The 14,093-nt window shown below is 45.7% G+C and overlaps 1 protein-coding gene across 2 annotated transcripts in view; it reads right to left on the bottom strand.

Annotated features, from left to right (window-relative positions):
* CERKL (ceramide kinase like) overlaps nt 1-14,093 on the bottom strand; it is a 269,313-nt gene that overhangs the window by 61,266 nt on the left and 193,954 nt on the right. For both annotated transcript variants that reach the window (XM_063933331.1, XM_063933330.1), the window contains exon 3: nt 5,071-5,202. In XM_063933331.1, coding sequence (XP_063789401.1) covers nt 5,071-5,202 — 132 coding nt within the window. The remainder of the gene's footprint in view (nt 1-5,070; nt 5,203-14,093) is intronic.

Here is a 14,093-nt window from a genome sequence, read left to right as displayed (position 1 = left end):
TTTGTTTCCTCACCGTCGACACTGGAGTCAGTGTCCGTGTCAGTGTCTGTATCGACCTGAGGTAACGGGCGTTTTATAGCCCCTGACGGTGTTTGAGACGCCTGTACAGGTATTAACTGATTTGCCGGCTGTCTCATGTCGTCAACAGTCTTTTGTAAAGTGCCGACACTATCACGTAATTCTTTCCATAAGACCATCCAGTCAGGTGTCGACTCCCTAGGGGGTGACATCACTAACACAGGCAATTGCTCCGCCTCCACACCATTTTCCTCCTCATACATGTCGACACAGCGTACCGACACACAGCACACACACAGGGAATGCTCTGATAGAGGACAGGACCCCACTAGCCCTTTGGGGAGACAGAGGGAGAGTTTGCCAGCACACACCAGAGCGCTATATATATACAGGGATAACCTTATATAAGTGTTTTTCCCTAATATAGCTGCTGTATATATTAATATGCCAATTTAGTGCCCCCCCTCTCTTGTTTTACCCTGTTTCTGTAGTGCAGGACTGCAGGGGAGAGTCAGGGAGCCTTCCTCCAACGGAGCTGTGAGGAAAAAATGGCGCTTGTGTGCGGAGGAGATAGGCTCCGCCCCTTTTTCGGCGGCCTTTCTCACGCTTTTTTGTGGAAAACTGGCAGGGGTTAAATACATCCATATAGCCCAGGAGCTATATGTGATGTATTTTTAGCCATTTAAGGTATTTTCATTGCGTCCCAGGGCGCCCCCCCCCCAGCGCCCTGCACCCTCAGTGACCGGAGTGTGAAGTGTGCTGAGAGCAATGGCGCACAGCTGCGGTGCTGTGCGCTACCTCATTGAAGACAGGACGTCTTCTGCCGCCGATTTTCCGGACCTCTTCAATCTTCTGGCTCTGTAAGGGGGCCGGCGGCGCGGCTCTGGGACCCATCCATGGCTGGGCCTGTGATCGTCCCTCTGGAGCTAATGTCCAGTAGCCTAAGAAGCCCAATCCACTCTGCACGCAGGTGAGTTCGCTTCTTCTCCCCTTAGTCCCTCGATGCAGTGAGCCTGTTGCCAGCAGGTCTCACTGAAAATAAAAAAACCTATTTAAACTTTTACTCTAAGCAGCTCAGGAGAGCCACCTAGATTGCACCCTTCTCGTTCGGGCACAAAATCTTAACTGAGGCTTGGAGGAGGGTCATAGGGGAAGGAGCCAGTGCACACCAGCTAGTCCTAAAGCTTTTACTTTGTGCCCAGTCTCCTGCGGAGCCGCTATTCCCCATGGTCCTTTCGGAGTCCCCAGCATCCACTAGGACGTTAGAGAAATTACATTAAGTAGATCGCGTTTATATGTCATCCTTAGGGTCAGTTATGTGGTGAGGGACAAGATTTGCTTCTGTTTGGCCACATATTTTATGACTGGCAGCCACCAGCACTGGTTTTGCCTATTATATTGACCATGAATAATTTGAATTGGTCCTGGACCACCAACCCAGGGCACCCCTGCAAGTGTCCCGAGGCACCCCAGGGAGCCACGGCACACAGTTTGGGAACCGTCCTAGTGTGTACTCCTATAAAACCTTACAAGATAACACCATTCAAATAATAAGTTTCCTTTAAAAACCCAAATGTTTAATCAGTTTCTCACCCCCATGTCAGCTCAGCTAAGTCTATTCCCTGGGTTGATGCGCTCGGAGAATTTGGGAAAATGAATGGGGTTTGGGATGCCTGACGCATAACCTGAGCCAATGATTTGTTTATTTTCTAAGCAGGAGCTTGAAGTGAACTTATACTTTGAAATGAGGTACTCTGAACAGTTGTCGGGTGCCAGTAAATAATGATAGTTTCAAACAACAGTAAATAAACACAATAACAATACTGATACAATAGTCAGTAAACCGTTACACCACCAATAATAATAATCATCATGTAAAGTAATAAATAGATGGTTTTGCTGTTTGTGAGCCACGGTTTCCAGTAGATGTTGCAACTCTCTAAAGGCCCATACACACTTGACGATAAAATGAACGACGTCGTTCATTTCAGCCCTCATCAACGACGTCGCTCATTATATCGTCAAGTGTGTATGCATCCGACGACCACCGATGCGCGGCCCCGCGGGACTTTAACGACCCTCGCTTATCTGTGGAGCATGTATGCTCAATTTCCACTATGGTCGTTACCGACCAGAGACGTCGCTGAATGTGTATGGTGTGAAAGACCAACGACCAACGACCAAGCCACTGTTCACCAGCCCTGTTCCCAGCTCATTATTTTAATAAACTGTTCAGCTTGGATGCTTCAACGATGAATGGTCTTTGGTCTTTGGTCTTTCGTCTTTGGTCGTTGGTAGTGTGTATGCTCATGTCGTTTGCTCAGCTGTTCAAGGGAAGTCGTTAACGACGGTCGTTAACGATGTGTGCATCGTCAAGTGTGTATGGGCCTTTAGAGTCACAATTGTTTATTTTTCTTAAGGTGGGTACACACTATTGATATATCTGCAGATCAATTGATCTGCAGATATATCTATGTACGGATCGGGCAGTGTGCTGTGCATACACACAGCCCGATCCGTCGGGGGACTGACGTCATGAACTGGGCGGGCGGGCGCTCGCGCCCGCCCGCCCAGTTCACCTGTCAATCACCGCCAGCCGCCGCAGCATGTGTACGGGCGGTCGGACGACCGCCCCGTACACACACAGCGACGCGCCAATATATCGTTAGATATATTGGCTGTCGGCTGTGCTGCGCGGCCGACGCGATACGTCTGTGAACGACGGAGTTCACAGACGTATCGCCCGTACACACTGGCCGACGGTCCCGCGATGTATCGGCCGTTCAAGAGAACGGCCGATACATCGACCAGTGTGTACGGGCCTTAAGTCTCTTTATTATAGCAGTGCGACAATAAACAGAAAAACAGAATTATTACTGAATAAAAAGAGAAATCACAACCAAATAGGATTATAAATACATAATAGCCAAAAGTGGAACTTAATACATTAAAACAAAGGGTCTCATTCTAAAGAGGGAGCAAAGAAAAAAAAAAGTAACTGTTAGTATCCTAAACAGACCATGTTGCAATGTAATTTGTCTAGAAACACCCCTCTCACATCTAAATCTCTTTACGCACATTTGGACACGCCCCTCTCACATCTAAATCTCTCTACGGACGTTTGGACACGCCGCCAATCACATCTAAATCTCTCTACGCACATTTGGACACGCCCCTCTCACATCTAAATCTCTCTAAAAATGTTTGGACACGCCCCTCTCACATCTAAGGGGTATATTCAATTAGGGTCGGATCCATTCCAACAAGCATTTGTCGGAATGAATCCGACAAGGGCTATTCAATGCCCATCTCAATTCGACATTAAAAAAGTCGAATTGAGATGAGGGACTGGAGAGGGGGGAGAGCCGCAGGCAGATGGGGGAGAGCCGCAGGCAGACGGGGGACAGCAGCACTGCAGGAGGATGTGGCACAGCCGTCAGACCTCACGGCAGCGTCCACCCGGCTCCAGCAAGCGGGACCTCACTTGCTGGAGCCGGGTGGACGCTGCCGTGAGCGGCGGCTGTGACACATCCTCCTGCAGCGCTGTGCTGTAGTGCTGCTGTCCCCCGTCTGCCCGCAGCTCTCCCCCCTCTCAGGTCCCTCATCTCAGTTCGACTTTTTTTTAAGTCGAACTGAGATGGTCGGAAACGGGGCCAAAACCTGTCGAATTTGGCCCCGTTTCTCTCAGAAGCACGTGAATCGGCAGCTATACCGCCGATTCACGTACTATTCGACAAGTCGAATTCCCTGACTTGTCGAATAAAAATGCTGGGGACTGAATAGGTCGGAACCCCTTCCGACCTGAAAAAGTAAAAAACTGCCGTCTTTTCGACAAGACGGCAGTTTCGACCTTAATTGAATATACCCCTAAATGTATCTACACACGTTTGGACACGCCCCTCTCACATCTAAACCTCTCTAAACATTTGGCCCCGCCCCTCTCACATCTAACTCTCTCTACACATTGTAATTCTGCCCAACCAGAAGTGCAAAGTTATGTGCTCTGTTTTGCTTCCAACTCAAAATCTCCCCAAAAATGTTTAAATAAAACTTATCGTTACATTATCAAATCAGACATAGAGCTAGGTGTTCTAGTATGGTATAGGGCAAGCCAAGACAGAGGGAAATGAGGTTCTTACATGGAATAGACATGAAGCAGTTGGTATACCTACACCTTTCATCATCATTACGCTTTGGATGGTCCATCCTAAAAGTTCCAGCACTAACATTATCGTGCTGCTGCATGGTAATGATGGGAGCAGAAGGCAACAAACTCATAACGATCGCCCAATTATTTTGGACATTTATAGATCACAACAGTCAGAGAATGGATGTCCGAAAGGAGGAGCTCCCACAGCTCAGAAAAGGGGAAGATAGTTGTGGGGGGATGTAGTCATGTGACCGCCGGTCATGCAATACACACACGTTGTGGGAATTTACAGTTTTAAATCTGCAACAATAAGGGGAATAATTCTTTACAGTCGTTTCGGTTTCTGGGCTGCAGTATGTTACATTGTTACATTACATTATCACCTTCGACAAAGTCTGAGAGAAGGTGCCTCGATAGAGGACAATGAGCAGAAATACTCCACAGAGACGGCTCACATAACAAAAATGTTTAGAGGAAGAGGAGATGTTTGCTCGGCCATGCAATGCCACAGTTACAAACGTCCGATATGATCATATCCTCTATACAGATAGGATGAGTTACAAAGCAACACTCACACCTAATATGAATAAAAAAGCACTTAGTAAATACTGCTCTGTACCTGGTTTTTCAGATATAAACATTTAGGAATATAGTGTGTTCTATAATGTTAATTAGAATCAATTGTTTACAGATTGCAATGAAGTTTGGATGTAAAAATGGCTCTGAATTAACAAAACAGGAGATCTAATGATATAAACATATTGGGTATGTAACCTGATTTACTGTACTTAAAGCTGCAGCTGAAAGCCAGTGGGGATTAGCTGAAAGTTCATCTTGTCTTGGTTGCTTAGCAATCAATTCTGTCTCTATTCAGTTGATTTATTTATTGAAACAAAACTTACCTGTAACATCAGTCTGAATGTCAGCAAGCTTCAAAAGAGGCTCAACGTGCCGGTAATACACATTGGTCGCTTCACCTTTATGGCTTTGTGGGTTAATAATTATCTTAAGAGACTTTGGTCTATTCGGAAAACCTAAAATTAAAAATAAAACAAGTAAGTATAACAAAACTGAAACAATACTATAGAAAGTAAAACATTATTTCAACACGTTGTGTCTTGATTTATTTACTAGAACTTATATAAACCCATGATTTCGCTATTTTTAATCATTTTTTGTGTTACATATAATATATCTGCAATATATATATAAAAGCGAAAATTTGTCCTTTCTATACAAATCCAGTTTACAAGCGAAGATCGTGAAATTTACATACGAGCGTATTAAAACACGGCGGAGGCAACTAAAACAATCTGAAATCCCTCGCACCCCTGGGGGAAGGGGGGATAGCAGCACAGAGTATTTCAGCAGACAGCATTACTCCGGAATGCCTGCAGCAATTTACACTAAACTTGGTACACACATATGACTTACACTCTGGAAACAAACACTGTGGGGGTAACACACCACTAGCACCCCTAGGGGTGGGCCAGCAGCACACGGGACATGCATGATATGTCAGTGATGACAGGGCTGCATGTGACAGGGGCAGTGACATGATGTGAGGAGGGGAATGCAGGTAGCACAAACCCACACACAGAGTTATATAGTGGAAGTAGCACGGTCCCCCAGCAGCACAGAGTATATCAGGAGATACATAATGTGCTGCGCTATATAAGAAACTGTGAAAAAAATTGATCATTTCACTGGGGCACTGACATGACGTGTGGAGGGGAATGGAGGCAGCAGGAAGCCAGAGACTGAGAGTTGTATAGTGGGAAGAGCAGGGTCCCTTGGAGGACCAAAAAGGGGTCCGGCCACTACACAAAGTGCGTCAGGGAAGCATAATTGAATACCCACCCTATTCTGTTCATTGGAGACCGTCGCGTGGCTTGTTCTGATTGGCTGTCATACTTACAATCTCTCAGAAGATTGGATAAAGTGCCCTGTTCTTTCCCCTGTATGCATTTTTAGTATAGCTCACAGTCAGGGTCAGACTGGCCCACATGGGCACTGGGGAAACTCCTGGTGGACCCCACTAAGGGCCCACCCCCTCCTCTAAAGATCAGAATCCACACTGTGCACTTGAGTGATACAGTACACTGTACATATGTTACATGGTACTGCACAGGACTTTGTTGTATTTTCTAAAGCGCATTTCTGTTATTAATCTGGTACATATCATGTATGCACTAGCAGTATTTACTATATAAACTGTATATTTACAGTCCCTGCACACTCTAATGGTTACCCAAGCCTCTGTGGAGGCTGGCCACACGCCATCTGGATGCTGGCCACACCCCTAAGTATGGGCCCTTATAATTGCATTCCCCCAGTGGGCACTTCTTGACACAGTCTGACACTGATCACAGAACAGCGATACGTATTTTATGCACCAAGGTCTGTAAGACCAAAATTTCCATTTGCAAGATTAGACATGGAAGAGATAGAGATTGCGCACATGTGAAGAAATCCCTGAAACCTCACGCGCAGTGGAAATCAATACTTTTCTAGTTTGCCTTGCTTCAGAAGAGCCTAGATAAATCAATGCATTTAAACACACGAAAGAGATAAGAATAGTATTTTGAGAAAAGAATTGAAAAACATCTCAATTAATGAGTAAATCAAGATTAGCAAGCCGCCCAAGTATAACACGATTCCTGGGGACATTTTCAGTTCTACAAAACATGTGCATGAGTCCAACCTTCAATGACTGCACACCACGGACAATGGCCCTCATTCAGCCTGGATCGCACAAGCGATCCCCTGTGCAATTTCCCGATTATTGGCGAAACTTCACAGGACTGACAAGAGGCGTCCAGGGTTGGGGCGAGGATGACCAGAAACAGGATAGTGTCACCCCAGTTTTCCGAGAGTGGCGAAGCCAAGGTCTGCATTTCAGATGCAGATTTCTTGGCCTTGCAAGGCCCCCTGCGACGGGCAGCCTGAGTAAGCTGAGGCATACTCAGCTGGAAGTCTGCCAGGAACATTGCGACCATCGGTCGCAATGATGGTGCCAGGCGCAGTGCTTGGACTGCGAATGCAGCAAAGAGGTATTTAACACCTCCTACGGCATCTGCATTACTATGGATTGCATTTGCAAAGCTGCCTGCGAGCAGCTTTGCAAATGCGATCCATGTTGAATGAGGGTCAATGACTGTTACACATAAGTAAATGCAATGGGAATGGGTTTGTTGGGTCGACCCTACTTAGGTCGACACGCATTAGGTCGACCACTATTGGTCGACAGACAGTATATCGGCAGGACGATGTGGCAAAGGTCAACATGGAAACGTCAACATGGAAAAATGCGACATGATTTAAAAAAAAAAAAATTGGTGTTGTTTTCTTCGTAAAGTGACTTGGAACCCCAATCAGTGCACTGTGTCCCCCCGCATGGTTGGCAAGCTTCAGGCAAGGTGACTCGTTGCGCTCGGCACAGGTTACTATTCCAAATTGTAGTCCACGTGAATCGTAAAGTATGAAAAAGTTCAAAACATGAAAGAACTTTAAAAAACTCAGGTTGACCTAATGTTCATTTCGACCTTTTGCAGTTGTCGACCTAATGCATGTCGACCAATAGTGGTAAACCTAAGTAAGGCCAACCTAAGGACCATATCCCCCATGCAATGAATCATACAAGTATGGCTCTTTGCAAAAGACCCCTTAATATAAAGCTCTGAAAAACAAGCTTTTACATTTTTTTTTTTAAAAAGCTAACATTTTAACAATGTGGAACTGCAAAATGTGCTAGCTGTTTGAGCCTTGAATAAAAGATATGTAGAAAACCTATGCTGAAAAAAATAGCAAAATATTCAAGCTTGCAGTTACCATCAACAACATACAGCAGACAAGACCGTTCTATGAGGTCTATTAGTTTCAAACCATATTGTTTCATATAGAAGTGTTGCAATAATCACAGTGACAGCACAAATGAAGTTTATGCCACTGCAATATAAAATACGACTTCGACATCCAGCTAGAACTTGATACCCAAGTAGCCCTTAGCAAAGCGAATTCTTGACCTGCTAATGAGCCAATGAGTATATACACTTTGCAACTTCTCAAAGATGAGCCATTACTCCAGCACCTATTGCATGATGTCAGAGAAGGGTTGGGGTCAAAGTTCAAATCTGAAACAGAGGGAACCAGAAAGAAAATATCCTGAGGGACTGGATGGGGAACGCCTCTCAGCAGGGATTTGATGATAAGGCTGCTGCACAGTTGGTGTGGAGATTTGATACTACAATTTTCTGGATTTGTAGACGCTATATCACTTAGGACACAGCATGAGCAGGTGCTACTACTACCAAGCCTCATATACCAAAAGAAAAGAAAATGGCAACATAATTAATTTTAACAACCCACTGTCATTTGCCCTATTAATTTTAATATATTTCGCTTTGCAAAACAACTTCAATAAAATTAGCATTAAACCCAAACAGTTGCTGTGATGTTAATTTAAGACTCTAGAGAGGCTTGATAATTAATATTACGTATTCTATTGTAGCTGTAATTTGGGGGCAGGGATTTTTTGTTTTGTTTTTAATAATCAAAGTACTTTTTTTGATTATTAAACATGTAGGAATGTTAATACTCGCAGCAGATATTTCAGAATCAAAGGCAAATGAAATAATCCTCAAATTGTAAGTATTTAGTCTTTAAATAACTGCAAATAACTGAGTGCTTTGTTTGTAGAATTCATTAAACAAATATCACGCTGGTAGTCATTTTAAACACTAAATTATTACCTACAGTGTTGGAGTAATAGCATAAATTGAAACTCCAGATGAGCTTGTGTTCATTAAGCTTGCACATTGGATGCATATAAGGTTCTACGTTCGCTTTGGGAATGTTATAATCAGATATACACAGTGGTGATCATTAAGACACCTTCTATAGGCGCAGAAAACTAACCTGTTATTTTATGAGGCTCTATGTCTCACAACAGTGCTGATCATTAAATACTGTCAGTCCCTTTAAATTTCACTGCAAAATATAAGCCTCTGTGTTACTTGGTAGCGTCTACAGAGATCAGATGTAAAGGAATTAGTTACATTAGCATAAACAGTCCATGCCATGGGCAAAGGCAGCCCTGCTTCATGGGCACCTGGACGCATTGATTTATTTTTAAGCACGTTAGCATACACCAACATACAATGACGATGATGATAATGATGATGATAATAATAATAATAATAAGTTATTTGCTATGTAGGTGTTGCTTGTTTTGGTAATTGGCAGTAACGAAGCAAAAATGTTCATTGCAGATTGGGGCTCTGCTCATGAATGGTTACTGTACTAGCTGTGATTTAGGTGACAGAATGTTAATGAATATGATCACATGATATGGAGGGAAAGGTCCCTTTGGGGCTTTTATTACACCAATGAAATTACAGTATACCAAATTATAGTGTAATTCATTAAGGATGATAGGGGCAGATGTATTAAGCCTGGAGAAGTGATAAAGCAGTGATAAGTGCAAAGTGATAGCGCATATAGTCGCCCGGAGGTAAGCGCTCACCCGCACTGGGGGGAAGGGAGGTTTGGGAGGGAGCGGCAACATTTTTTTACTACACCCCCCCCCCACCTGAAAACATTCCAGCGCCCCTGCATCTGCCCCATAGTTTGTATCAAGAACCCAGGATAGCTGTGTTCTATGAAGTTTATTCAGACCATACAGCTCATCTACATATATATTTTTCTAGTAAGTAGTCAAAATAAGAATTTACTTACCGATAATTCTATTTCTCATAGTCCGTAGTGGATGCTGGGGACTCCGTAAGGACCATGGGGAATAGCGGCTCCGCAGGAGACTGGGCACATCTAAAGAAAGCTTTAGGACTATCTGGTGTGCACTGGCTCCTCCCCCCATGACCCTCCTCCAAGCCTCAGTTAGGATACTGTGCCCGGACGAGCGTACACAATAAGGAAGGATTTTGAATCCCGGGTAAGACTCATACCAGCCACACCAATCACACCGTATAACCTGTGATCTGAACCCAGTTAACAGCATGATAACAGAGGAGCCTCTGAAAGATGGCTCACAACAATAATAACCCGATTTTTGTAACAATAACTATGTACAAGTATTGCAGACAATCCGCACTTGGGATGGGCGCCCAGCATCCACTACGGACTATGAGAAATAGAATTATCGGTAAGTAAATTCTTATTTTCTCTAACGTCCTAAGTGGATGCTGGGGACTCCGTAAGGACCATGGGGATTATACCAAAGCTCCCAAACGGGCGGGAGAGTGCGGATGACTCTGCAGCACCAAATGAGAGAACTCCAGGTCCTCCTCAGCAAGGATATCAATTTTGTAGAATTTTACAAACGTATTTGCTCCTGACCAAGTAGCTGCTCGGCAAAGTTGTAAAGCCGAGACCCCTCGGGCAGCCGCCCAAGATGAGCCCACCTTCCTTGTGGAGTGGGCATTTACAGATTTTTGGCTGTGGCAGGCCTGCCACAGAATGTGCAAGCTGAATTGTACTACAAATCCAACGAGCAATAGTCTGCTTAGAAGCAGGAGCACCCAGCTTGTTGGGTGCACACAGGATAAACAGCGAGTCAGATTTCCTGACTCCAGCCGTCCTGGAAACATATATTTTCAGGGCACTGACAACGTCTAGCAACTTGGAGGCCTCCAAGTCCCTAGTAGCCGCAGGCACCACCAATAGGTTGGTTCAGGTGAGACGCTGAAACCACCTTGGGGAGAAACTGAGGACGAGTCCTCAATTCCGCCCTGTCCGAATGGAAAATCAGATAAGGGCTTTTTCAGGATAAAGCCGCCAATTCTGACACGCGCCTGGCCCAGGCCAGGGCCAACAGCATGACCACTTTCCATGTGAGATATTTTAACTCCACAGATTTAAGTGGTTCAAACCAATGTGACTTTTGGAACCCAAAACTACATTGAGATCCCAAAGTGCCACTGGAGGCACAAAAGGAGGCTGTATATGCAGTACCCCTTTTACAAACGTCTGAACTTCAGGGACTGAAGCTAGTTCTTTTTGGAAGAAAATTGACAGGGCCGAAATTTGAACCTTAATGGACCCCAATTTCAGGCCCATAGACACTCCTGTTTGCAGGAAATGTAGGAATCGACCCAGTTGAATTTCCTCCTTCGGGCCTTACTGGCCTCGCACCACGCAACATATTTTCGCCAATTGCGGTGATAATGTTTTTGCGGTTACATCCTTCCTGGCTTTGATCAGGATAGGGATGACTTCATCCGGAATGCCTTTTTTCCTTCAGGATCCGGCGTTCAACCGCCATGCCGTCAAACGCAGCCGCGGTAAGTCTTGGAACAGACAGGGTCCTTGCTGGAGCAGGTCCCTTCTTAGAGGTAGAGGCCACGGATCCTCCGTGAGCATCTCTTGAAGTTCCGGTTACCAAGTCCTTCTTGGCCAATCCGGAACCACGAATATAGTGCTTACTCCTCTCCATCTTATCAATCTCAGTACCTTGGGTATGAGAGGCAGAGGAGGGAACACATACCCTGACTGGTACACCCACGGTGTTACCAGAGCGTCTACAGCTTATTGCCTGAGGGTCCCTGGACCTGGCGCAATACCTGTCGAGTTTTTAATCATGTGGAAGACTTCTGGGTGAAGTCCCCACTCTCCCGGGTGGAGGTCGTGCTGAGGAAGTCTGCTTCCCAGTTGTCCACTCCCGGAATGAATACTGCTGACAGTGCTATCACATGATTTTCCGCCCAGCGAAGAATCCTGGCAGCTTCTGCCATTGCCCTCCTGCTTCTTGTGCCACCCTGTCTGTTTACGTGGGTGACTGCCGTGATGTTGTCCGACTGGATCAACACCGGCTGACCTTGAAGCAGAGGTCTTGCTAAGCTTAGAGCATTGTAAATGTCCCTTAGCTTCAGGATATTTATGTGAAGTGATGTCTCCAGGCTTGACCATAAGCCCTGGATATTCCTTCCCTGTGTGACTGCTCCCCAGCCTCGCAGGCTGGCATCAGTGGTCAACAGGACCCAGTCCTGAATGCCTAATCTGCGGCCCTCTAGAAGATGAGCACTCTGCAACCACCACAGGAGGGACACCCTTGTCCTTGGTGACAGGGTTATCCGCTGATGCATCTGAAGATGCGATCCGGACCATTTGTCCCGCAGGTCCCACTGGAAAGTTCTTGCGTGGAATCTGCCGAATGGGATTGCTTCGTAGGAAGCCACCATTTTACCCAGAACCCTTGTGCATTGATGCACTGAGACTTGGCTCGGTTTTAGGAGGTTCCTGACTAGCTCGGATAACTCCCTGGCTTTCTCCTCCGGGAGAAACACCTTTTTCTGGACTGTGTCCAGGATCATCCCTAGGAACAGAAGACACGTCGTCGGAAACAGGTGCGATTTTGGAATATTGAGAATCCAATCGTGCTGCCGCAACACTACCCGAGATAGTGCTACACCGACCTCCAACTGTTCCCTGGATCTTACCCTTATCAGGGAATTGTCCAAGGAAGGGATAACTAAAATTCACTTCCTTCGAAGGAATATCATCATTTCGGCCATTACCTTGGTAAAGACCCGGGGTGCCGTGTACCATCCATACGGCAGCGTCTGAACTGATAGTGACAGTTCTGTACCATAAACCTGAGGTACCCTTGGTGAGAAGGGTAAATTTTGACATGAAGGTAAGCATCCTTGATGTCCCGAGACATCATGTAGTCCCCTTCTTCCAGGTTCGCAATCACTGCTCTGAGTGACTCAATCTTGAATTTGAACCTCTGTACGTAAGTGTTCAAAGATTTTAGATTTAGAATCGGTCTCACCGAGCCGTCCGGCTTCGGTACCACAACAGTGTGGAATAATACCCCGTTCCCTGTTGCAGGAGGGGTATCTTGATTATCACCTGCTGGGAATACAGCTTGTGAATGGCTTCCAAAACTGTCTCCCTGTCAGAAGGAGACATCGGTAAAGCCGACTTTAGGAAACGGCGAGGGGGAGACGTCTCGAATTCTAATTTGTACCCCTGAGATATCACCTGAAGGATCCAGGGGTCTACTTGCGAGTGAGCCCACTGCGCGCTGAAATTCATTGAGACGGGCCCCCCACCGTGCCTGATTCTGCTTGTCAAGCCCCAGCGTATACTGAGGGCTTGCAAGAGGCGGGAGAGGGTTTCTGTTCCTGGGAACTGGCTGATTTCTGCAGCCTTTTTCCTCTCTGTCACGGGGCAGAAATGAGGAACCTTTTGCCCACTTGTCCACGAAAAGACTGCGCCTGATAATACGGCGTCTTCTCATGTTGAGAGGCGACCTGGGGTACAAACGTGGAATTCCCAGCTGTTGCCGTGGCCACCAGGTCTGAAAGACCGACCCCAAATAACTCCTCCCTTAATAAAGCAATACTTCCAAATGCCGTTTGGAATACGCATCACCTGACCACTGACGTGTCCATAACCCTCTACTGGTAGAAATGGACAACGCGCTTAGACTTGATGCCAGTCGGCAAATATTCCGCTGTGCATCACGCATATATAAAAATGCATCTTTTAAATGCTCTATAGGCAAAAATATACTGTCCCTATCTAGGGTATCAATATTTTCAGTCAGGGAATCCGACCACACCAACCCAGCACTGCACATCCAGGCTGAGGCGATTGCTGGTCGCAGTATAACACCAGTATGTGTGTAAATACCTTTTAGGATACCCTCCTGCTTTCTATCAGCAGGATCCTTAAGGGCGGCCATCTCAGGCGAAGGTAGAGCCCTTACAAGCGTGTCAACGCACCCTAACCTCTGGCGGGAAAGGATATAATGCCAATAACATTTTAGAAATTATCCGTTGTTATCGGGGGAAACCCACGCATCATCACACACCTCATTTAATTTCTCAGATTCAGGAAAACTACAGGTAGTTTTTCCTCACCGAACATAATACCCCTTTTTTGGTGGTACTCGTATTATCAT

The sequence above is a fragment of the Pseudophryne corroboree genome, chromosome 7, assembly GCF_028390025.1.
Source record: "Pseudophryne corroboree isolate aPseCor3 chromosome 7, aPseCor3.hap2, whole genome shotgun sequence".
NCBI lineage: Eukaryota > Metazoa > Chordata > Amphibia > Anura > Myobatrachidae > Pseudophryne > Pseudophryne corroboree.
The sequence above is the reverse complement of the archived record's forward strand: the minus strand, read 5'-3'. Positions and strand labels throughout refer to the sequence as shown.